Raw genomic sequence first — 25,734 nt, 5'->3', positions numbered from 1 at the left:
ATACAAGTGCTGACACGCAAAGGCAGGCAGGCCTCGGGCCAGGGTGGCCTCCAGGCCCCTCTGATGGCAGGGACCAGCGAGACCTGGGGAAACTGCATAGCCTATGCCTGTCTGTGCTCTCAGGAGACTGAGGGAAGTAGTGGGTGGGAGAGATTTTATGTTGGATTAAAAACTGCACCTCCAGGCCAGGCGTGGTGTCTCATGCCTGTAATCCCAGCACTTTGGGAGGCCAAGTAGGAGGATCACTTGAGCCCAGGAATTTGAGGCTCCAGGGAGCTATGATTACATCACTGCTCTCCAGCTTGGGCAAACAGAGTGACACCCTGTCTCTAAAAACAAAAAAATCAAAAAATGTTTTACATTGTAACTTTACCAGAGAAGGATATTAAAGATCAGTGCCTTTCACTTTGAGGCTGAACAGAGCACTACTTCACTCTCCCTAGAAAAGTCCCTTTCCTGTTTGTGGTGTTTCTAACATTCTTTGTTTATTGGCTGGTTTGACTGGAAGCACATTTGCTTTCAGCTATCAATTGATCACATTGGTGTTTTCTTCCCCAGAAAACAAGCACATGACCCTCATTGAGAACTGCAGCCTGCAGTACACGCTGAAGCCACACCCGGCCCTGGAGCCTGCGTTCCACCTTCTTCCTGAGAACCTTCTGGTGTCTGGTCTGCAGCAGATCCCTGGCCTGCTTCCAGCTCATGGAGAATCTGGTAAGGGCGTCTTTGATTCTCTCCACTTGGTGAGGTGAGTCTGTCCTAGTTCACAGTGAAACCTTGAAGGCACTGGGCTCTTCTGGGGGCAGTGTGGGCTGAGCGCCCCTCTGCAGCTCAGCAGGACTGCCTGGCTGGGGTTGTGGGGGGTGGAGGAGGATGGAATGGCAGTCTAGTTTCCGTTTCCCTCCTAAGTAGTGTCTCACATCCTTCGAGTCATTTCTGGCTGCTTTGGTTGGGAAAATGCTTTCGTGAGAGACAGAGTTCAAGTCTCTGTGACCATAGCTAGGAAGACCACTGGCTGGATCTCACCCACACAGCATCACATCAGTGACCTGATGATGATGATGATTTTTAAATTAAGGTAAAATAAGGATAACATAAAATTGACCATCTTAGCCCTTTTAAAATGTACAGTTCAGTGGCAATAAGTACATTCACATTGTAGTGCAGCCACCAGCACCATCCATCCCCGAGCTCTTTCTTCTTCCCTGGCTGAAGCTCTGTCCCCTTCCACACTGACTCCCTATTCCCTACTCCCCTAGCCTCTGGCAGCCACCCTTCCGCTTTCTGTCTTCATGATTTCAATGACTCTAGGGACCTCATAGTACTGGGATCATGCAGTCCTTGTCCTTCAGTGGCCGGCATTCTTTAGGAAGAGAGGGGAATTGCTCTGTTAGTTCCTCCTGAGAGTGAAATGTCTTCAAAGTTCTGAGCGGAATGTTTTCGAGGCTCATCCATGTTATAGTGTGTGTCCCAGCTTCCTTCCTTTTCATCTTAAGGCTGGATGATATTCCGGTCTATGGATGGACCATGTTCTGCTGATTGTTTCGTCAGTTAACACTTGAGTTGCTTCCACCTTCTGGCTGCTGTGAACATGGGTGTGCAGTGACTTGAGGATTTTTGGAAACTGAAATTCGTGTTAAAGGACAAGGGCTCTGTCTTGGTGTGGTTTTCAGAAGTTGATTCTCTGGTGGTGGAATTGGGTCTACCCCAGCAGCCATGGGAGTGTTTGGGGTGTGCTCTGCTGTAGGAATCTGCTGGGCGATCCTCATGGCCTGGGCCGCATGCTTCTTCCAGGCACTTCTGGAGACTTTTGTGTGGCTTTCTTGAGAACTCCAGGAGAAGGGACACACCAACCTCCTTCTACCTGTCGTGTGCTGGAGATTTCCTGGCACCACCAGAACCTTGGGTGTCTTGGGTGACTGACTCCCTGCTGGGTTCCAGGAAGAGCAGGATTTGACCTTGTGTGTGAGGGGCGGGGACCGAGAGCAGTGCTGTGCTGAGAGTTTGGCTCATTCTGGACCCTGAAGAAAAGGATGCAGCTCGGCTCCACCACGGGTCCCTGGTTGTCGGCGATGACAGCCCTGTGCGTCTCACAGGCATTCTGGTTGGTGCCGGGGTGTAGATGTTATTATCTGAGTTAGTTAATTTCTTCGATAGGTCTATGGTGGACATCATCATTGTGAAGTCACTGTTTTTCCAGCATTCCAGGGAGGAGAGGGTGAGAAATGAGAAGGGAGGAATGAACTCTGAACAAGAGCAAGTGTGGGGTTGCAGTCTGGGTCTGTCCTAGCTCACTGAGCTATAAGTGCTCTCCACGCCCGCTTCGGGGTGTCTTATTACCCCTGTAATCTGCCTGCAATCCTCTGAAAGGAAGTAGGAGACAGAGGGAAGGCCTCATTGTCACTGCTGTTGTGTTGAGCAAAGAGAACATGAAAACCTGTGTCTGGCTCTGAGACCTGGTCTGTGGCTTGTCCTTCTGGCCCCTGCTCTGCTGGCCAGGGAGGGCCCTGTATTCGCTGCTGTGAGATGTTGCCTGCTTGATACTGTTCATCAGGACTAGCTGTGAGTTGCTACCTGGTTGATACTGATCTTGGAACTAGCTATGTGCTGCTGCCTGGTTGATACTGATCTTGGGACTAGCTGTGAGATGTTGCCTGTTAGATACTGATCTTCAGGACTAGCTGTGAGATGTTGCCTGGTGGATACTGATCTTGGGACTAGCTGTGAGATGTCACCTGGTGGATACTGATCTAGGGAGTAGCTGTGAGATGTCACCTGGTAGACACTGATCTTCAGGACTAGCTGTGAGATACCGCCTGGTTGATACTGATCTTCAGGACTAGCTGTGAGATGTTGCCTGGTGGATACTGATCTTGGGACTAGCTGTGTGCTGCTTTCAAGTCAGCTGTGTCAGTCTTACTACCTGGGAGTCCTGGAGCCGGAGGGGTAGTCATCACTTTATGATTTGCCTGTGGGTGTCAGTAGAACTGCAGACCAACAGAATTACCTGCAGGTCACTGGACTGGCTCAGCCTCGTGACTAGTACTGCAAATGAGAAGCCGTGGTGCCCCAAGAGGACAGGCCTGGTTTTGTTCCTAGTATCTTGTGTCCAGCTGGGGCCAAGGGGGCCACAAGATAGGAGACAGAGTTTTGGATTAAAGAGGTTGAGCCTGGGGTGCATGATTCCTGCTCCTCATTCTTAAAGGCCATGCTTCGGAAGAGGTCTGGCCCGTTGGCCTCAAGTCGGCCTTCCAGGTGTGGAGCAGCGCCGCAGCCGGCCCATCACCAAGGCGCCGAATGAATGCTGGCAGTGCCTAGAACGTTGCAAAATGAGTGACATTTTATGCTGCTGGTGTTGAAAATCGAGTGAGCAGCGGATCTGAGGGCAGGGCGAGCACATGCCATGGTGTCCGGAGGGAGGGAGGGAGGGAGGTGGACTGACTGACTCCACCAGGTAAGGGCTGCACGTGCCCTTCGGAGAGAAAGGATAGGTATCTCAGCAACACCTGCCGCCCGCCCCTGCTCCTACTCCTGGAGTTGTTTTAGGAGAGAAACACAATTTGCCCAGCCTTTCTGTTGTGTTTGGGGTGCCAGTGCCGTGTGGGCCCTGAGGCTACTTTCTTTTTATTTTACTTCTTAAACTTTTTCAATTATATATATAATGACAGCCAGATTTTTCTCTCATTCTTTTTTTTTTTTGAGACAGGGTCTGGCTCTTCTTCAGGCTGGAGTGCAATGGCACAATCTTGGCTCACTGCAAACTCCGCCTCCCATGCTCAAGTCATTCTCCTCCCACCTCAGCCTCCTGAGTAGTAAGGACTATAGGCGTGTGCTACCATGACTGGCTAATTTTTTTTTTTTTTTTGAGACAGTCTTGCTCTGTCGCCCAGGCAGGAGTGAAGTGGCACACTCTTGGCTCACTACAACCTCCGCCTTCTATGTTCAAGTGATCCTCCTCCCTCAGCGTCCCGAATAGCTGGGATTACAAACGTTCACCACCATGCCTAATTTTTGTATTTTCAGTAGAAATGGGGTTTCACCATGTTGGCCAGGCTGGTCTTGAACTCCTGACCTCAGGTGATCCAACCACCTCGGCTTCCCAAAGTGCTGGGATTACAGGCGTGGGCCATGGCACCTGGCCTCTAGCTAATTTTTGTATGTTTTGTAGAGACAGGGTTTCTCCATGTTGCCCAGGCTGGTCTCAAAACTCCTGAGCTCAAGCATCAAGAAGTCCACCTGCCTTGGCTTCCCAAAGTGCTGGGATTACAGACATGCGCCACTGTGCCTGGCCTTGAGGCTGCTTTCTCATGGCTATTCCTGGCCAGTGCCGATGCAGCTTGTCTGTTGTGTGCCCCTTTTATACAATGCTAAAGACCATTTTAAAACGACAAAAGTTCATGTGTATTCAATACATTTAGTAAAAACTGAAAGTCTTCCCTTCTAGTCTTAACTCCGTGGAGAAAACCACTGCTTATAGTTTGGTGTATACTTTTTACATATTCACTAATTCATTCATTTATTCATTGATTTATTCAACAAATATTTATTGAGTAGACACTGTGAAGCAGGCCCTGGGCTGGGTGCTGAGGATGTCGCATTGCACTCTTAGGAGATAGGTCATAGGTCTCTCTTGAATGGATTTTGGTAAGGGCAGACCTCAAATCTAACCACAGTCACCGAAGGCAATAGAAGGTGTTTTAGAGTAAACCTGGACTAGCTCAAAGTCATTTTCAGTCCTGCTTAAATCATTCCTAAATTTAGTTTTCATTCTACTGCCAGAATGTTCTTGTTTTCTGAGGTGCATTCTGGTGAATTAAATATCCTTAGCAGAAGAGCTATGTCCCCGGGAGGCTGTCGTCTGCGGGAGCCTGTTAGGGCCTAGGGGAATCTCAGGGGCTCTCCAATGGATGTCAGTGGGAAGGGGGTTCTTGCTTGTGAAGGGTTTGCTGCCAACCCCTATTTTCTCTGTAGTGTGCTTGTGGGGGTCCCAGAATAAAATGGATTGTTGTAGAGTGGGGTGTGTTTTTCCATAGGAGAATGCTGTTATTGGGAATTCCATTCCTAGCCAGAGACTTGGCAACAGATAAATTAAAGGTAGGCCAAGCTACAGAGCATGAAGGGCAGAACGCCTCCACTGCAGTGGGGGTCACTTCTGCCATGGTGGGGTTCGTGTCTGTCTTGGTTGCTGCTGTTGGCTGGTTAGTTGAATGAGTGAGTGAAAGAATGAATGATTTCAGATAGTAAAAGGATGCTTGTTGGGTTATGCTGGAGGCTGACAGACCTGTGGTGGGTGTCTGCTCCATGTCTAGCCACAATGTGAGCTCGGGGCAGGTTTCCCAGCCTCTCCAAGTCTTTGCTTTTGTTTTTCCTTTATAAAATGGGGACAATAATAGGGCCTGCTCATAAAGATGTATTTGGGGAGAAAATGAGATGGTTTGGTAAAGTACTAGTGTTTTCATCATGAAAGTTGTATCTTATATTCAGCCCAGATCCAAGCCTCCTACAGTAGAGCGTCCTGGGAGGTCTGATCTGTTTGCCCTTTGCTAGCCCTTCAGATGTGCGAAGGCAACATTTAGCACCAGGCCCAGCTATGTTTTTGTTCAGGCCTGGCCTCTCGAAGGTCACAGAGTAACTTGGTGGCTGAGCCAGGCTTGGGCTGAGGTGCTTTACTCCAGAGCCCGTGATGCTTGCAAGACGTGGCCTGCCAAGCTGGCTGAATGAGGATACCCAGGCTTGTCTGGCTTCCCTGGGCCCTCTAGAATCTGGAAGGTTCTACTTACTGCAGATGTAGCTCCTCAGTCTGGCTGTCCTGGTGGGAACCCATCTTTCCTCCCCTGATGACTTCCTGTGCATGGGACTTGCATCTTCAGCTCTCTGTGTAGACCAGGGTCACAGCTATTGGAATGGCTGTTGGGCCTAGGGGTGCGTGTGTGCCCTGGTCATGGGGTGGCCACACAGAACCTGTTTCCTTCCCAGCCTGGGCCACTTCCAGGAGCACTGACTTCTGCCCCATCCCAGATGCCTGGTAACCCTGATCCCTCCACTGAGTTGCTGCCTCTTGAGATGGGGCACCCATGGCACACAAGTGATCTTTTCTAAAGGAAGTTGGTCTGGGAAATGGCCTTTGTCCTCCGTTATTTTAGTTTTGTCATCCTTCCCCATCCCCCTAGCTTTTTGAAACATTCTGTTTAAAATTTTTCTTGGCTTACTGTAATTGTATATATTTATGGGGAACAGTTTGATGTTTCAGTACACATATGTGTTGTAGAGTAGATCAAATGAGAGTACTTGCGTGACCGTGATCTCCCACACTCATCATTTCTGTGTGGTCAGGACATTCAGAAGCTGCTCTTCTAGCTCTTTTGTATTTTACGGTAACTTACTGGTAACCATCATTACCCTGCTGTGCAGGAACAGCAGAATTTAGATGGTAACTTGTACCATGACCCCTTGACAACCTCTCCCTCCCCTCCTCAGTCTCTGGTAACCACTGTTCTGTGCTCTGCTTCTATGTGTGTTCTTGGCACCTCTTTAAAAATCAGTTGGCTGTAGGTGGCATGAATTTATTTCTGGAATCTCTATTCTGTTCCATTGGGCAAACCTAATGTGAGTTTGTGATGGGGACAATATAGAAAACTATAAAGAAGAAAATAATCCACAATTACTGCCTGCATATATACATGTATACATGTAAGTGCACATACTTTTAAATACCATTGCTATCAAAGGGAATAATAATCGTTTTATATGTTACTATTCTTTTCACTTACAATATTATGATTATTGCTCAATTTATTAAATCTTTGACAGTATGATTTTTTTTGTTCTTATTCAGCAGGAATGAACAATAGTTTAGTGAACATTCCGCTATTGAACATTTGGTTGTTTCGATTTTTCTCTATTATAATAAAGTTTCAATAAATATTCTTGCACATAAATCTTTGCTTCTGTCTTTGATTATTTTCGCTGAATAAGTTCAAAAAGTGGAATTACTGGGGCAGAAAGTGATATTTTAAAGCTTTCGACATACTCAAAGGCAAAGGCCATCCTGACTTCAGCAGGATAGTAGAGTGCTCTTTTGATGGCCGTTTCATCAGCATAGAGTGTTACCTCAGTGTTTTCTTTTTTTTTCCAACTTTAAATTAGGTTTTAAAAATCTACATATCTACATAAGTAAAAGATCGTTAAAATATAGAAAGAGATGGAGCTAGGACCAGAAGAAGATGACAGTGGTGGAGAAAGAAGGGGCAGAGTCCACGGGTGTGTGTAGGTTGGGAAGCTCATCCTTCCTCCTCCTGGATGAGCCTTTGCTCTAGAGCAAGTGGAGAAGGCTCCCCAGGCAGCCCAGGGTCCTTCCCTCTCTCAGCCAAGGTTTTTCATGGGCCTGCTCTGCACAAGACCCTGAGCTAGGTCCCTGGGGCCACTGTCCTCTGGATGGGACCCTTTTCTCGTGGTGCTGTTCAGGCTGTATTTTGCTGGTTGCCTTGACAGGCTCATGCCTGCTCAGTGTGTTTGCAGATGGTTCAAGGTAACGCAGTAAAGTAAGGAGCAGCGTGGCTGGCCGTGTTCCTGCTGGAGAGAGAGGAGGGAAGCCATGCAGGGCAGCAGGCTGCAGGGCCGCACGTGTCACTTTGCCTTCTCCGATCTGTGTTCTTTGAGTTGTCGAATTATAAAAACTGTTCCTGGACCAGGTGTGGCGGCTCAACGCCTGTAATCTCAGCACTTTGGGAGGCCAAGGCAGGCAGATCACAAGGTCGGGAGTTCGAGACCAGCCTGGCCAATATGGTGAAACCCCGTCTCTACTAAAAATACAAAAATTAGCCGGGTGTTACGGTGGTTGCCTGTAATCGCAGCTACTCAGGAGGCTGAGGCAGAAGAATGCCTTGAACCTGGGAGGCGGAGGTTGCAGTGAGCCGAGATCGGACCACTGCACTCCAGCCTGGGCGACAGAACGAGACTCCGTCTCAAAACAAACAAACAAAGCAAACAAACAAACAAAAAATGAAAAACAAAACAACACAAAAAACTGTTCCTGGAGGAGGTTTGGGGTAGATTTGGGACTGCTAATGAAATCTGCATTTGCTTTATTGTTGTGGAGGCTTGGCTTGGGCCTTGTGCTCTGTCTGGGGGTCCCGAGCACCCTTCGTTGCTGCAGGCCCCAGCTGAGGCTGGGGTGGGTGGGCACCCTCGGTGGCTGCCAGTGGGTGTTTTATTCCCAAGGATGATCCTTTTTGCACCCTTGCTGTTTCAGGCGACGCTCTCCGAAAGCCTCGCCTCCAGAAGCCCATCATGGGGCACTTGGACGACTTATTCTTCACCCTGTACCCCTCCCTCGAGAAGTTTGAGGAAGAGCTGCTGGAGCTCCACGTCCAGGACCACTTCCAGGAGGTGTGGAGTCAGAAGCGTGATGGGGGACAGGGTGGGGCCAGGCAGGGGTGGGGCCCATGTAGGGCAGGGAGGAGGTGGGGCAGGGTAGGGGTGGGCAGGGCAGGGGAGATCCTGCATCTGATGCTGCTGAGGAGGGCCCTGTGGCCCTAAGGATGTAGTTGTCTTTTCCCCTCTTTCTGGAGCTGAATTGGACCTTTAGGGACCCCTTTCCTCCACAGCCAAGGCCCCCACAGAGCCTCCAGTTGTTGTTTTAACTTGAACAGTGACAAAGGTGCTGTTGGCCTGAGATGTTAATGTTAATTCTGGTAGATCATGAAATAGTCCTCATTTAAAGTAAACGAAGTCACCAGATGAGCATAGGGAAACCCACAGAACCCTTCCCGTGTTCAGAGGATGTCAGCGGGGACAGGGGGCTCATTTCCAGAGGTGGCTGGAAGCCTCAGTCATCTCACCCACCTTGGGCCCCTGGGAAGGCACCTCCAGACTCACCGTCCCCTCGGCCTGCCCGTGTCATACGTCATTGTGTTCTGGTCACTGAGAGCCTGTTCATACTCCCTGCTGTTTCTGTCTGTCGCTTTTCAGTGTATGGGTTTGTCCAGGTGGCCTGGCAGGGCGTCTGGAGGGCTTGCCCGTCTCTTAGGCAGAGGCTTTTGAGCCTGTTTGCCTGTGGCCCCCGGGAGGGTTGTCCGCGTCGTGCAGGTGCGTGGAGCTCAGCCTGCCTAGTATGCAGCATGCGCTGGGGTTTCCTCTCCGGCCTCGTCCCAGCGATGCCCTGGCTTGTAAACTGTAAAACACCAGGGCCAGGGAGGTTGTTTCGAGAGCTCCTGTCACCTCTGACAGCAAAAGTTCTCTTTGCTTTTCTGTGTAGAAGCTTGTTTGTATGCCAGACAAGACTTGGAAAAGCCTTTGCAGGTTTGGGGACTGCTTATGTTTTCTAGGCAATAATCTGTCCTTGGTCTGGAAAAATTGGGCCTGATGAACTGTCACAAATAGTGTTGGAATGAGGTCTGTCCGCCCTGGCTCTTCTGTCCCCAGCAGCAGTGGGAGCAGGCATGTGGGACGGAAATTGCCTGGTTCTGCTGGGGCCCTGGGCTCAGCCCCCTTGCCCGCGCCTTCGCTGATGGTCACCAGATGGAGTGGGGAGAAGAGGGGTCAGCCCTGGCTGCTCGCAGCTCTGGAAGGAGGGGCCCTCAGACCTGGGTTGTGGGCAAACCACTCCTTGTTCCCCCTCCTAGAACGAGAGAGAGTCTTCACTTTCAACTTCAGAAACAAAGAGAAAGAAACTAATTGCAGAGAGCCAAGAGACTGGTGTGGGTAACATCTTGCTATTGCATCGAGTCCTCTTCATGTCACACCCTTTTCATGATGAGTCCCACAGAAGCGCACAGAATGCAATTGCGTGACTGCGCGACATGAGGAAGGATGGCAGAGGGAGGCCTTGGGCCCGGCACCCACAGAGGCACCCTCAGAGCCCCGCGGGTCTCCTCCAGCTGCACCTTCCTCCCCGCCCATTCCCTCAGGCCTTTGTGCTAATCACGTCTTAGCTTTCTGTTCTGGTTTTACTGCCTATCAATGCATCTCTGAACAATATAGGCTTGCCTGCTTTTGGCCTATCTTTAAATGAAGTCGTACTTTTTTCTTCTGTTTTGTTTTGCTGCTCTTGCTCAAGACCGTGCTCCCGTGGGAGACTGTCTGCAGTGGCTGTGGCTCCATTTGCTCACTTTCTTTGCTGGATGGTCGTCTGTGTGAGGGCACCAGGATTTATGAATCCATTCTACTGTTGATGGACTTTTGGGCTATTTTCAGGTTGGGGCTGAGCATTCTTCCATGTATATCCTGACTTTTAGTAGAATCTCGAGCAGGAAGTAAAAGGGACTTTTTTTGAAAATCCTCATGGGCTTGCAACGAGCTGGCTGGTCCGCTGGGGGCTGCTGGTCTAGGATGACCTTGGTTGGGATGGTGTGGCTCCTGTGGCCTCTCCTGTGGCAGCCAGTCTGGGCTTGCTTTCATGGAGGCAGATGTTTAAGAGAGGAGTTGGAAAGGTGCAGACATTTTCAAACCTCTTTTTGGATTAAATTTGTTATTCTCCCATTGGCCAAAGCAGGTCACTGGCCAAGTCCAGAATCAGAGAGGTAGGGGACTCTAGGTTACAGGACAAAGGGTATGGCTTTAAAGATCCCTTACCTGGAGCTGCTAATGAGTCCTTTACCATGAGGGTTTGGTGGAATTCCCAGGATTTTGCCAACTCGGCTGTAGCTCCTGGGGGTGGAGGCAGAGTTGGGCACAGTGCCTGCCCTCCTCCCTTTGACCTTCGAGGCTTGGGTCCTGCCGTGGCGCCAGGTCCTGAAGGCTGGTGCAGTCTGTCAGGCTGCCATCCTTGATTGGTGGCATATTTTGCTCCTTAGGTATTGGGGGAAGGAAATTTTCTGAGGAAGTGTCCCTGTCATGTTCACTTGAAAGTCCCAGAGAACATTTTTTTCACTCAGTAGTCAAAGAGGTCTTTTAAAAACATAAATTCATCGCTTCTTGGCCTTTTGGGTAAGATCAAGGGTAAAAACATAAATTCAGCCATTTTTCTTCTGTGTTTAAAGCCTGCTGCTGGCTTCTCATTACCCCTGGACTGACACCTAGGCTCCTGGTCCTCCAAGATGCATGTGGTTTGGTCTTTGCCGGTTTCCCCTGCCTCACTATGTGCTGTCTCCTGGGCATGGTTTGGTCTTTGCTGGTTTCCCGACTTCACTGTGTGCTGCTTCCTGGGCCTGTTTTGCAGTCCTGGATTCAGGCATGCCTCCGCCTGGGCGGCCTTGGACTCATGCTTGTCCCTGCGTGGGTCCTGGAGCATGTAGCTGACTTTCCTGAATGTTCTTCCTGCACATCTTTGTGTGTTTCCCCTCTGGCTTCAGGTCTGGACGGGGTCCCCTGACTGTCCTGCAGGGATGCTGTTCCCCACCCTTGCCACCGTTTCTCTAGCCGTCACCCCGCGTTCCTCCTGGGTGCTCAGCCCTTCCTGGGAGCAGCTGGCCTTCTTATCTGTTATTGTCGGTCTCCTGTGGTGAGTGTTTGTGTCACCAGGACAGGGACTTTGTTTTGTTTACCATGGCACATGGTGTGCATGAACGGGGTTTGGCACATAGTAGAGCTGTACTATTTAGTTGTGAGAATGCATGATTCAGGTGCTCATCCTAGTCGTCTATGAAGTTAGCAAGTTATTGTGTGTGTGTGTGTGTGTGTGTGTGTGTGTGTGAATGAGCTGGACTTGTTTGCTCCGTACCCATTCTTGAAAATGCAGTTCTACATAATATGGTCTTATGTAAACACAAAGCAGAGAATAGGATTGAAACAGCAACATGACCGTTTCCTTGGTGTAGTTCCTGCAGTTTTTTCATTTTTCAGGGCAGATTGTGTGAGGGTAGAGTTGTTTGAGGAATATCATCGTTGAATTTTATACAGTCTCATAAAAATCACTTTATTGTGTATTTTTACTATCTTTGTATTTTTGTTCCAATCCAGCTGGCAGATACTCAGTTATCTGCATAGTTTTATTTTTGTTATCCAAAGACTAATAGGCTGAATTTAGGTCTGTTCAGCTTGATTAATGGACAGTAAAGAAAACTTGAAAATTTGAGGATCATTTTGCAAAGATCACATAATTTAATAAACACTAATAGCCGGGGGAATATCTTTGTTCATTTGTTATAGTGCCTGTACATTTTTGTTAAGATGAAACACTTTAATATCGAGTGACCACTTTGGGGCAGATTCTGTTTTTATTGGTTTATGACTTAGTGCCTAAACATATTTCCCTTTGTACACCCAGTCTCAGGTCTCTGGGTAGACAGAGTTGAAATGTGATGAGCTCTGCTTCTGAGCACCTCTCCATCATCGTCCAGGGAACTGGGCCCCAGCGAAGTGGGCTCTGGGGAAGCAGCCTCTGGGAAAGGGGGGCTCCGGGGAAGTGGGCTATGGGACCTTGGAGGAGTCTTGAAGGAGCCAAATATGAGTTTGCGGCATCTTGAGAATGGTCAGCTCAGCTTTGGAAAGCTAGTGTCGGGGTTTGGGGATTGAGGCATCTGAGGGTGTGCATTGCTGAGAGGATCATGCTGTGTCGGAAATGCCAAAACTCCCCGGGCAGTGCCCCAAGGCCAGTGGCTGGGGTTGGGTGCTGTATCTGTCATTTGCTTGCACTCATCTTGACTAAGCATCATCCGATCTGCAGTTATCTGCAACTTCTGCTCCAGTTTATTCTCTCTGCTCACCTCCCCCAGGGACTTCTGGCGAGCTCCCTCTTCCCGTCTGTGCCAGGGCTCATTCCTTCTGTGCCTCTTCCAGGGATGTGGCCCACTGGACGGTGGTGCCCTGGAGATCCTGGAGCGGCGCCTGCGTGTGGGCGTGCACAACGGTCTGGGCTTCGTGCAGAGGCCGCAGGTCGTTGTACTGGTGCCTGAGATGGATGTGGCCTTGACGCGCTCAGCCAGCTTCAGCAGGAAAGTGGTCTCCTCTTCCAAGACCAGGTATTGTCTCTTGGGTCCCCAGGGAGGGGTGGGGATGTGCAAGGGATCACGATGAAATGAGGTCGTTTGTGCATGTCAGGTGTTGACTCACCCACGCGGGAGTTCTTCCTTGTGTTTCTTTCCTCTTGGAAGTTGTGCCTATTAGGAACAAACCTTGGAGTTGAAAGTTCGGAAAAAGCCCTCCCCCCCTTTTTTTTCCTTTTGTGCTCTGACAGTTTGGGGGTTAGCATTATGGATGCTTCCAGCTGTGGCTGCTGAGGGTCTGTGAAGGCCTTGCATGCTGCCTTCTAGGCATGCCCTGTGATTAGTTTCTCATAGGACAGAGAGTCGGGGCAGCAGCTAGACCTGCTGCTCTGTTTAATCCAGTGCTTCCCAAATCAGGTGTCACAGACATCACTGCAGGGCGTCATGCCTTTCCTCTCTCATGGTGCCAGGCAGAGGCCAGGGGTCCTCTGCTATAGGCCAGCCTTGCGGAAGGAGCCTCTATCCTCTGTGGTATTTCCTGGTAACTTGGCCGTATCAGGCCTGCAGGCAAGCTTTGGTAATTTGGAAAAGGCGTTGAAAGAGCAATGAGAGGCTGAGGCAGGAGGATTGCTTGAGCTCAGGAGTTTGAGACCAGTCATGGCAGCCAATTGAGACCCCCAGTTCTTAAAAAGCAATGGTTTGGTGAATTTCCGAATCATTTGGAAGAGCATGCAGTGTTACATGGTGGGCTTTCCGTGGCAGCAGCACCCCTGTGTCCCCCAGGGTGTCCCCTTGGCTGTTGCTGACAGTGGTCGACGTGGACGCGGGAGACATGGGAGCCCGAGCTCTAATGCGCCCCCGGTTTGTGTTTCTGACCCAGCTCCGGGAGCCAAGCTCTGGTTTTGAGAAGCCGCCTCCGCCTCCCGGAGATGGTCGGCCACCCTGCATTTGCGGTCGTCTTCCAGCTGGAGTACGTGTTCAGCAGCCCTGCAGGAGTGGACGGCAATGTAAGAACAGCTCTTTTGCACTCAGTTTCCTCTGGTGATGAACTCTGTGTGTGAGGATAAAGGTAGTGGGCATGAATGCTTTTTCCATTAAAAACAGGCATGATTATTATAAATAATAAGTAAAAATCACTTTACTGACATTTACCAGCTGATTGTAAGGAATGTTACAAAGGATACAGACAGATGGAGAGGGCAAAGAATGTGGGAAGGACTTGGAGCTCCCATGCCCTCCTGGGCACCGCCCTCTGGGCACTTGTGTGGGTTCAGCTGTCCAGAGCTCTCTGAAGTCAGTCCTTTTGGGTTTTGATGAAAACTTCATTATGTAGACATGATTGATTAAACATTAGCCATTGATGATCAATGTAACCTTCAGTCACTCTCCTCCCCCTGCCTTGGTCTTTCTGTGAGCAGCCCCATCCTGAAGCCACCTAGGGGCTACCAGCCACGATCATCTCATTAGCACACAAAAGATAGCACTTCGGAGATTCCGGGGGTTTCAGGAGTTGTATACCAGGAAACTGGATGAAGACCAAATACTTAGTTCACAAATCACAGGTGCATTCTGCTGGCTGAGAGTAATGCATAGGTCAGTAAGTTTCATGTATCATAATAGCGTTAATTCATGATTATTGAATCGGTAATTATTTTGAAAAATGAGGCCATTTTAATGTATTTTTATATGACAGTAGTGTGGTAAAGCTTGAATTTGCACAAGTGAGAGATGGTTTCTCATAGGGAACTTTATAAATACCTATAGAACACTAAGAGTAAGAATTTATAGGTTCAGTTGAAAGAAATAAAATATGTGGACATCATTTATATTAATGTAGATTCTTTGAAAAACCCAAATCCTGCTGTTCTTAAGATTTAGTTTTCTGTTTGAAAAAGTCATTAATGTAGTTCCGCCTTCTCCACAGGGCGTTTGTTCCAAGACCCCAGTGGGGGCCTGAAACCTCTGTAGTACTGACCCCTACACGGTACATAGTAGGTTTTGTCCTGCATATGCATACCTGTGACACAGTTTATAAATTAGGTACGGTAAGAGATTTAACAACAATAACAATAAAATAGAACAATTATAATATACAGTAATAAAAGTGAACATAGTCTCTCCTTCTCTACCTCTCAACTGCAATGGGTGGGTGGTGTCTACAGTGTGGATACGCGGGACAAAGGGATGATTCACGCCTTGGCAGGGACAATGCCAGATCTAATCACGCTGCTCGGAGTGGCGCACAATTTAGAACTTAGGGATTGTTTTCTTCTGGAGTTTTCTATTTAATATTTTCAGACCAAGGTTGACTGAGGGTCACTGAAACTGCAGATCGGGGTACTTCTGTATCATTTTAACAAGTAAATTAGAAACCAAAAAATGGCTGACAAGACATCTTCCATGGCAATCCGGCCTGCCATCGCGACTGGGCAGCTCTCTCAGGAACAGCCTGTGAAGGAGCATGAGGTGCTGAGGACGGTCTTGGGGTGTGCCTCAGGCCGGAGAGCAGGGTGTCAGGGCATAGCTGCCATTTGATGTTTCTAATCTCTTCTGGTAGCGGCAAGCTGACCTTGCCAGTGTCCACGCCTCCAGTCCCTATGATTCTGAGTCCTAATTAGGTGCAGAAATCCAGAGATGCCAAGCGTTCTGTGGACTGACGCAGTCACAGTCATTTAATGAAACTGTTCCAGTTCTGCTTTTCTTTACTTATGACCAGAAATTTCAGCTAAAATACAGCTGTTTGTGAATACCCTTGGGTGGGAGGGGTCTTCGGGTGGGTGTGGCTCATGGGGAGGGATGGGGCTGCCCAGGCTGGGGAGTGAGCGGAGGAGAAATGGCCTCAGGGTGCCCTGGCAGTGCCCGATGGCTGATGTGTGGTGCCCAGGGGCTGTAGGGGGAGGTGGGGAGGAGCAGGGGGGCTGGTGCCTCACTCTCAGTGTCTTCTAGAGAATATTAATTGTAATTTACTTGTGATTATGACATCTGTATGGTGAAACCAAGATGTCTTAGTGACACTTTATTCCTTTTTAACCCTCATCTGAAATTCCTGACAACAGGTGGTTTTGATGGTGGCCGCTTCATGTGCGTCTGGGGTGCGGGTGCGGGTGAGGCTATGGAATCACTGATTTCTCTTCTCTTGTCTTCTCTTCTCTTGTCTTCTCTTCTCTTCTCTTCTCTTCTCTTCTCTTCTCTTCTCTTCTCGAGACAGAGTCTCACTCTGTCGCCCCTCAGTGGCACGATCTCATTGCAACCTCCGCCTCCTGGGTTGAAGTGACTCTCCTGCCTCAGTCTCCTGAGTAGCTGGGACTACAGGCATGGGCCACCACGCCCGGCTAATTTTTGCATTTTTAGTAGGGACGGGGTTTTCTCACGTTGGCCAGGCAGGTCTCAGACTCCTGACCTCAAGTGATCTGCCCTCCTTGGCCTCCCAAAGTGCTCAGGTTCCAGACGTGAGCCACCACACCCGGCCAGTCATTGGTACTTTCTGATGTGCTGGCCAATTGTAACTGGGAATACTGGATTCCACTTTACTGTCATCAAGTGCACTTTCCTGGGTGAAATCTGGAATGGAAATGTTGCAGTGTGTGAAATGACTTTCCACACGAAAATTGCTTGCTGTGCGGAACCGTTGGAAGTGGGTTAAGCATCCAGGGGGTGAAACTGGAATTGAGCAGGACATGAGAGGAGAAAGGCACAATGGCGGGGCTGTCTGTGACGGTGGCTATGGTAGAGGAGCCCAGTGCGCTCCTCGGAAGGCCCAGGGCGGGCCATGGCAGGGCCCTCTCACCTCAGCCACCTCGTCTGCAGCAGCGTCTCCCGGAGCAGCCTTCTTCAGCTGGGTGGGGATTTTTTCAGTGTGATCATGCCTTCTGGCTGCAGCATCCTCCTCGTCTTTGGTGAGGACCCTGCGCGGTGGAAGCTGTAAGCACAGCTGAGAACAGGCTGGCTGGTGCGATGAGCCCCATGGAGCTTCCCTGGCTGCCAGCTTCCTGGACAGTCTGCTTCTTCTATATCCTCTCCCACAACCCGTTCTGAATTACTCTGAAACAAATTCCAGGTATCATTTTATTTCATCTGTAAACCTTTTGGCATGTATATTTCGTTTTTTTAAAAAACTTTTTTATGATGGGAAATTTCAAAGCTAACGGTAGAGAAGCATGTGGTGTGCTCCCTGCGCCCACCTCCAACCCCCGATTTATCGCTCACGTCTCATTTCTTTCTCCTGTCCCGTTCCACCCAGGCTGTTGGAGAGAGCATCCTAGACATTGCATCCTTTCATCTACAGATGGCTCGCCATGTCTCTCCAAAAGACAGGGCTCTGGAGTGTCACTGTGAACACCATCATCACACTTAACCTTGACTGCATTTCTCAGTATCATCAAGCATCCAGTCAGCCTGCGTGTACATTTTTTAAGTATTTTACTTAATCAGAAATGGACAAACCCCAGCAATGTGCTTTTCCCTGGAAAGTGACTTGTGACAGCCGTCTTCCTGTATGAGCTGGGCGGCCTGTCTGTTGTTCCCTGGCAGTGGCTTCCTCATGTTGCCTTTGACTGGAGGATCTGCTCTCCCTGTGGCCCTGCTGGCTTCATCACACATTCCTAATGCTGGGAGAACCAAAATGCACCAGGCTTTTGGCAGTTGCTTCACTTGGCCTCTTGCGTCAGATCAGGAGGCAAAAGCTGTGGTGTCTAGGGGCCCTTTGTGGAAGGATTCATCTGTAAATGGTACGCACAGACAAGGAGGAGACTACCTGGGCTGATGAGAACCTGGGACAAATACTGTGTTCAGGACACACCCAGGCACTGGAGTCTGCATGTATTCTTTTGGTCTTGAGTATTTTGTAGTCATTGGAAACAAACTAGGAACAAAAGTTTTGCGAAGACACACTCATGGATTTTAATCTGCTGTTATTTTTTTTTGCATTTTTTAGTTAACCAAAGCATCTAAAACCTTTTCCCTATAATTTATGTTTGGGTTAGCTGTGAAGAAGCTAAAGAAACTACCAAAGAAGTAGTCCCTCCTGTCCAGACCACTTTCTTCCCTGGACCCTGGGGACAGTGCAACCTCATTTGACTGCCACAGTACTGCCTCTTTTGAAGTGCCTTATGCATGCAAGTGTGGGCTCCGGAAATGTTTGCTGACTGAATGAGTGATGGAGCAAACTCCCTGTAACATGAGCATGAAATGCAGCAGGGGCAAACCCGCAAAAATCACCAGATGCAGTGTCTTGGCTGCATTTCATGTCTGAATAAGCGGGCATCCTCCTGGGCCTCTGGGGCTGAATACAGTCCTTTTCTGTGGGTCACATGACAAAATAACCCTCTCCCCAAATCTCTAAGGGGTGAAGATCTGACTGATTTATTGTTTATGTATTAACTCATATTCTTGGAACAAAATCAATGGCCCATGTTCCAGAGTCTGTTGAACTGATCCATGCATGTCCCTGATGGCCTTTTCTCCAGTACCATGTCCAGTTCAGGATCATGTCTTGTGTCTGGTTTCTGTGTCTCTTTGGCTTCCTTAATTCTGGAACAGTTCCTCAGCTTTTTTTTTTTTTTTGTCATTTATGATTTTGTTTTTAATATTTTAGTCTCCCTTTTTTTTTTTTTTTTGAGATGGAGTCTCGTTCTGTTGCCCAGGCTGGAGTGTAGTGGCACGACCTCGGCTCACTGCAACCTCTGCCTCCTGAGTTCAAGTGATTCTCCTGCCTCAGCCCCCAGAGTAGCTGTGACTACAGGCGCCCGCCACCACGCCTGGCTATTTTTTTGTATTTTTAGTAGAGACGGGGTTTTACCATGTTAGCCAGGATGGTCTTGATATCCTGACCTTGTGATCCACCCGCCTCAGCCTTCCAAAGTTCTGGGATTACAGGCATGAGCCGCTGTGCATGGCCTAGTCTCCCTTCTTTAAAAAAATTTTAACGCGAACGTTCCTTGGGTTCATCTGATGCTTCCTCATAGTTGGAGTCAGGTTGTGCCTTCCTGGCAGTGGTCCGTTTGAGCAAGGGGCTGTCCTTGGGTCCCACATCCAGACGTGCACGTGTTCATCCTGGGCGGGGTTGGTTGTGATCATTGGTGATATCTATTGTAGAGTTACCTTTCTTCCTCCGTGCAGCTAATAAGTGATCTGTGGGGAGACTCTGAGACCACGTGGGTATCTGCCCCTCATCCAATTGTTCCCCTTGGGTTGGCGTCGTTTATGCTTCCTGCAGGAGGAGGAGCCCCAGCCCAGCTTTCCCATAGGTCTGCAGCTGGCATGGCACCTCCCGTCCGCAGGGCCCCTCCTCCTCACTGGTGGGTAGATGGTTGACTCGTCCATCAAGCGCATATGGGTGTGGACTCAGGGATCCCTGTTTTCAAAGTCACTGCTTCAGATTATTTTGGTACAAATTGTCCCAGATTTGGCCGGATGGAGTCTTTGAGGCTGGCCCCTGTGTCCTGTGGCATCTTCCGTCCTGTTTTGTGTTTGAGTACTTTCTGGCATCACAAGATGCTTCAGGCTCATCCTCATCTCTACTTATTTTGCCCATTTTTCTATAGAGTTTTTGCATTTTTCATCAAATGTTAAAAGTTTTTTGTATATTAAGGATATTTGCTCTTATCTGTGATAACTAGTGCAGATATTTTCTCCTCATTTTGTCATTTGTCTTTTTATTTTTTTCTGGCTGTGTAAACATTAAAACATCTTTTAATATAGTCAGATATATAAGTTCTTTCTTTTATTGTATCTGGATTTTGAGTCAGGGAAAAAGCCTTTCTTCGTTCCCCAGTCATAGAGGAATTCACTCATATTTTCTCCTCGTGCAATGTTTCTCCTGCCTTTTTTTTTTTTTTTTTTTTTTTTTGTCTAGATCTCTTGTTTGTGGTGTGAGGGATGGATCTGATTTTATCTTTTCCCAGTGGCCATCTGGTCCCACTACCACTTACTCAGAAGTCCCCCTTTGCCGTAGTGACTTAATGTGCTGTCTTTATCACATACGCTGTCTTTATCACATACGCTGTCTTTATGGATAGTGCATCTGTTTTTGGACTTTTACTCTATTTCATGGGCTGCCCTGTCTTTTAATGTACCATGGCCATACTGTTTTAATTTTGGAGGCTCTGTTGTGTGTTTTAGCATTTGGTAAGGCAAGTTCAGCCTTACGGTTCTTCTTTTCCTTGCTTTTCTAGCTTTTCTTGCGTGTTTATTTTCTGGATGAACTTTTGTATCAAGAGGTTAAGCTTCAAAAAATGCTGATTGGCATTTTAAAAATTGGGATTGCAGTAAATTTATGATTGAATTTAGAGAGAATTTTACATCTCAAGGATGTTTAGTTGCCCTAACCAAGAGCAGGATGTCTTTCCATTTGTTCAAGTCTATTTTTGTGTCTTTCAGGAATGATTTAAAAAATGGTTTTAAAATATAGATTTTTAACAATTCTTATTAAATTTTTTCATGAGTATTTAATTTTTTGTGCTGCTGTTGTAAATGGGATGTTTTCTTTCATTATATTGTCTGAATTAGCACTGTTTTGTTTTTGTAGACAGTCATTATTATTTAAGCAATTTTACTAGCATTTTATATAGCTCTTATTATATGCCGCATGCTGTCTTTAAAATTAAGCTTTGTATTTTGAGGTAATTATAGATTCATATTGCAGTTATGAAGAGTAAAGCTGGGAGATTTGTGTCCCCTTTCCCTGGTTGCTCCTGTCTGAGTCTGTTTTCTGCTGCTGTAACTGAATACCACAGACTGGGTCATTTATAGTGAATAGAATTTATTGGCTCATGCATGGTTCTGGAGGATGGGAAGTCCAAGATCAAGGTGCCAGCATCTTGTGAGGGCCTTCTTGTTGTGTCACTCCCTAGCAAAAGGGCAAAGAGAGGGTGAGAGAGAGAAAGGGGGGTGAACTCATCCTTGTATAAGAGGCCCATTCCCGAGATAATGGCATTCATCCATTCACTCCACCCTCATGGCCTCACCACCTCTCATGAAGCCCCACCTCCCAACCCTGGTTTGTTGGGGATTAAATTTCCAACACATGCCTTTTGGGGGGCATGTTAAAATTATAGCACCCCAAATGTTACACTATCTCTTGATGAGCAGTAGTTCTGATTTTAAGTCTAGCTGGCCAACTTTTTCTTGCATGTGGGATGCTTTCTGCCTGTTCCAGGGCAGGCAGCTCTTCTCCGTCCTTCTGCTGGCCCCACCTCATCCTGTTGTCCTCTTCCCTCCTTCTGTGCCCTGGGGTCCTGGTGGGGGTGTGACTGTGGACAGCGTTGGGCTAACTTCTTTCCCTGCTGGTGGCCAGTGATGAAAGCACGCTTCCTGTTCCCAAGTTCCCTAAATCCGAGCTCATAGACATGCGGTCTCACAGCAGGCCTGGGGCCAGCCTCACGTGAGCCCCTTCCCTGGTATAGTCACTGGCATGGGGGAATGGGGTTTCCTGTTGCCCTACTGTGTGGTTGAGGTGGGGGTTGCTTCCTGGAGCCAGGCCTTGTGGAAGGGCAGTGCCCACTGCAATGGATGCTGGGTCCTGAATCTGAGCCCAGTGTTCATTGGCTTTGTGAGACCCAGTGAAGGCAGGGAGGGAAGTGGAGCTGGGGTGAGAAGTAGAGGCCCTGCAGGGCCCACTTGCCAGCCGCCAGGCCTCAGACTAGGCTCAGATGGCAGAGAGCTGCACACCTGCCCAACCCAGGCCCTGCAGTGCCCACGTGCCAGCCACCGGGCCCCAGACTTGCTCCAGAGGGCGGGGAGCTTCACACCTGCCCAACCCAGGCCATGGTTCCAAATGTGTGACAGTTTTGCTGTTGCTTCTTTTAGTCATTGTCAAGTTGATGCTTGTTTTGCAGAGGACCAAGGCTTTATGAACCCATTACCCTGTGTGAAGAGTTCCACCAGGTTATGGAAATTTCTTTATAACCATACCGCAGCTTGTTATTCATGTATATTTTAAAAAATAATTACTGCACTCAGTAGAATAACATGAAAATGTTGCCTGTTAGCTCTTTTCCAGTTTGCCCCCGAGAATACTGGGGGCACTTGTGGCTGCAATGTTTATCCTGTGGCAGCTTTGCCATGAAGTATCTCACTTTTATTATTATTTTCGCATTGCTCCAGTATATTGACTTTGGAAACAAAAGACATCATTCTATTTATAGCATTATGTTTTTAGTAGTGGTATTTCCATATACAAGATACAGTAATTTTCCATCAATGAAAATGTCAAATCCTAGAAAATGTAGCATTCCTACGCGTGGTTTTAACATCGTTCTCTAACAGTTGTTGGCCGAAGATTTGTTTGATGAATCCGATTTTTCCAAAATAGACGATTCTGATGATTCAGACGATTCTGATGTTAGTTCTGTTTAGAAATAATTCCAAGAACAGTTTTTATATTTTATTTTCACACTGAAAATCAGTCAGATTTGCCTCAGCCTCAAAGAGCACATTTATGTAAAATTAAATGAGTGCCGGCAGCCAGCTGTGCTTTGTTTTTCTAAATGGGAAAGGGTTAAATTTCACTCTGCTTTTAAATGACAGCGGATGGCCTGTGTCAGAGAGTTGGAGGAGATGACTTTAACTGCCTGTGGTTAGGGTTCCTTTCGCCCAGGAGTGCGTGGGAGCCACTGCTGGGTTTGCGGTCCGTCTCGTTTGGACTCAGTTCTGCATGTACTGGATCCGATTTGAGGACTGAGTAACTTCTGGTTGATGGCATCTGGCTTGTGAACCTCTGCTGTTGCTGGCAGTGGCTGTGCCGCTGTTGTGACCTCTGGGCTCCTGGTTCTTCCTGCTGCTCAGCCAGGAGGTAGAAGCGCCAACGCCAGCCTGGCTGCCTGCCACCCCCAGCTCTTCACCTGGTGGGGCTCAGTCTCTCAGGCCTTGTGAAGTTCGCCTCAAGGGCCAAGAGCCCCGTGTCCTTCAGGGAGAATGCCGGCCAGCGAGCGAGCCTTCGGGCAGGACTTGCCCTCAGCCTGGGGTCTGAGCTGCGAGTTCTGGAGCCGCCCACTTCCTGTGTGCCCCGCCCATCATGCTGCTGGGGGACACCTGGGGGACACCTGGCTCCACCTCCAAGGATGCTCCTGGGTCTGTGCCACCCGCCGTGTGCGGCTGGTTGCTCTGTTTCCTGCGCCTATGTGGTGGTCATTTCACAGGGCGGGAGCTGGTGCACAGGGTAGATGGTGCCTGTGAGGGCTCAGCCCTGTCCCCGCTGTGGCTCTCACACCACGTGTGACTGTGCGTGTTCCCAGCCCAGGGCCTGAGCTGCTTTCTTCACACTTATCTTAGGCCTCCCTGTCTCCTTCGTCTGCGTAATTATAGACCTACATTTCTCTCTCTTTTTTCTTTCTGTCCTCTGTGATTTGTATGATACTAGGAACATTCAGAGATGTTTTGACACAGTAGTTTGTCTTTTTAAAATTTGTCCTCAGCCAAGTGCCACATGTCACCTCCATCAAGGTGGCGGTTCCCCTGGGCCCAGCTCTCTATCTGGATAAGGCCTTGAGGCAGTGGAGTGGGAGTGCGCTGCTTGGCGGGGACCCCACCCTGTCATTACCCAGAGAGCGGCCGCCATCCCCTTCACTGTGCATTCCCAGTCCCTGGGGCTGGAGGTCCCAGCAGAACTGGGCCCAGGGTCAGAGGCCGGGTGCCCAGGCAGGAGTGGAAAAGTCTCACTGAAAATCTAAAGAAAATGAAGCTCATGAAGTAATGTGACGTTTTCACCTTTGTCTAAGTAAGTTCAGGTTGATCTGAGGACAGAAGCCATCAAGGGCCTGTATGACTTTCCAGTGGCTTCTGTAACAAAGTGTCACACCCTCCACAGCTCAAAGCAGTGGAAATGTGCACTGTCACAGCTCTGAGGCCACAGGTCCACAATCTGCTCTGCTGGTAAGCCCCAGGTATGGTAGGGCTGAGCTCCTCCCCAGGACCGTGTGACAGGGCCGAGATCCTCCTCAGACGAAGCCCAGGTGTGATGGGCCACGCTCCTTCCGAGGAAACCCCAGGTGTGGCAGGACTGAGTTCCTCGGGAGGTTCTCAGTCCTGGGGGATGGGGGCCTCCTTGCCTCTTGTGGGTTTTGGGGGCTCCTAGCTGTCCTTGGCTTGTGGCCACATCACTCCGTTCTCTGTCCCCTCGTCACGTGGCCTCTTCTCTGTGTCTCCCTCTGTGGTCTCTCTCTCTCCTGCCCCTACAGGGATGCTTGCCATTGGAGTTAGGGCCAGTCTAGATAATGAAGGATAATCTCATCCCACAACACTGTAACTAATCACATCCGCAAATACCCTTGTTTCCAATAAAGCCACAGCCACAGGTTCCGGGGATTAGGCTGAGAGCATCTTTTTGGAGGACACATTGAGCCCACCAGAGGGACTGTGGTTTGTAGCATTTCCAAAGGCCAAGGGCCTGTTTTCTGTGAGCAGCTTTGCGTGGTAAATGCAAGCGTGGCACTTCTGTTCCACAACAAAACCTGACTCATAATCCAAGTGTATTCCTCATTTGTCTTTTGTGAATTGTGTATTTTGTCTTTTGTATATTTGTACTTGTGTAGTTTGTGGTGTTATACTTAAAAAGTCTAAATGGGAGCAATTTGGTGTATTTGGGGCCTTTTTTTTTTCTTTTCAGTTTGTGTGAATTCAAACCCAAGTTGGGCAGGAAAAGAAATGATGAAGTAGTGGATGTCTTCTCAAGCACTAGAGTCAAATGGCAGTAAGAGTGTGTTAGACTCACTAGGACTGTGCTTGTGCTTGGCCTTCTCTGTAGAGCCAGGCCGTTTTCGGGCAGTTCCTGTCTGCCGGTCCCTCTGTGGGCTGGCAGTGAGCAAGTGTGGGCAAATACATAGCGACTGGCTTCCCACCAGGCCCCCATTAGCCTGTTGAGGTCTCAGAAAGAGTGATCAATAATTCGCTACACAGATTTTTTGTTGTTGTTATTAAAGCTGTTAAACAGAAAAGTGAGGAAAAGTGGATGTTTATGTAACTGACAGATACTTTGCACAGAGGAGATCGTCTACTGATGGAGAACCAAAAAGAACTATGAAATTGGAAAATCAGATATTGGAATCCCCTAAGTGGAAAATTAGAAGTTGCACAGATAGCATGAAAACGTGGATACATATTTTACTTTATTTTGTTTTTGATCCTGTAATAATAAACTTCTGTATTTTATGATGATAACTATTTACAAAAGTAGTCTAGACATTGTTGAATCCTTATAGTGACAAGTTTTCCTAATACATTTATAGTAATTTGATTTTTTTGTTGTTGTCGAGATGGAGTCTCACTCTGTCACCCAGGCTGGAGTGCAGTGGTATGATCTCGGCTCCCTGCAACCTCCACCATCTAGGTTCAAGCGATTCTCCTGCCTCAGCCTCCCGAGTAGCTGGGATTACAGGTGCCTGCCACTATGCTCAGCTGAGTTTTGTATTTTTAGTAGAGATGGGGTTTCACCATGTCAGCCAGGGTGGTCTTGAACTCCTGACCTCAGGTGATCCACCTGCCTTGGCCTCCCAAAGTGCTGGGATTACAGGCGTGAGCCACCATGCCTGGCTGTAATTTGATTTTCAAAAAGCAGTGGAGTTATAACCACCATGTTGTTGGTATGCTATAGTTGCTCAGCACTGTTTTATAATCTGTTGTCAGCTAACTGGATGGGGAACAGTAAGACATTGTTTTTGTATTTGGCAAATGTTGAAAGTGTGGCTTAGAGTCATATGCTTCCATTTCTTACTTTTCTGATTCTTTCTATGTCCTTCCATGGTGTGGGTGTTTTCTCATTGAATTGCCAGGGACCACCCAAATCCCCGCTCACCTTGTGACAGGGGCGTGAATGTGGCAGTATCCTGGCCCATGATCTGGAATTTAGCTGCAGCAAAGGGCTCTGCAGAAGTGCATA

At 48.5% G+C, this 25,734-nt stretch overlaps 1 protein-coding gene across 10 annotated transcripts in view; it reads left to right on the top strand.

The window, feature by feature from the left end:
- The window catches only part of NPHP4 (nephrocystin 4), a 130,905-nt gene that overhangs the window by 31,618 nt on the left and 73,553 nt on the right, over nucleotides 1–25,734 (top strand). For all 10 annotated transcript variants that reach the window (XR_004028391.1, XM_030805067.1, XM_030805069.1 and 7 more), the window contains 4 exons: nucleotides 559–714; nucleotides 8,252–8,388; nucleotides 12,718–12,899; nucleotides 13,744–13,870. Coding sequence is in view for 9 of the 10 variants with exons in the window: in XM_030805067.1 (XP_030660927.1) it covers nucleotides 559–714; nucleotides 8,252–8,388; nucleotides 12,718–12,899; nucleotides 13,744–13,870 (602 nt within the window). In the remaining variant the exon portion in view is untranslated. The remainder of the gene's footprint in view (nucleotides 1–558; nucleotides 715–8,251; nucleotides 8,389–12,717; nucleotides 12,900–13,743; nucleotides 13,871–25,734) is intronic.

The sequence above is a fragment of the Nomascus leucogenys genome, chromosome 24 (genome assembly GCF_006542625.1).
Source record: "Nomascus leucogenys isolate Asia chromosome 24, Asia_NLE_v1, whole genome shotgun sequence".
Classification (NCBI taxonomy): domain Eukaryota; kingdom Metazoa; phylum Chordata; class Mammalia; order Primates; family Hylobatidae; genus Nomascus; species Nomascus leucogenys.
This window is presented reverse-complemented; position numbering and strand designations above follow the sequence as displayed.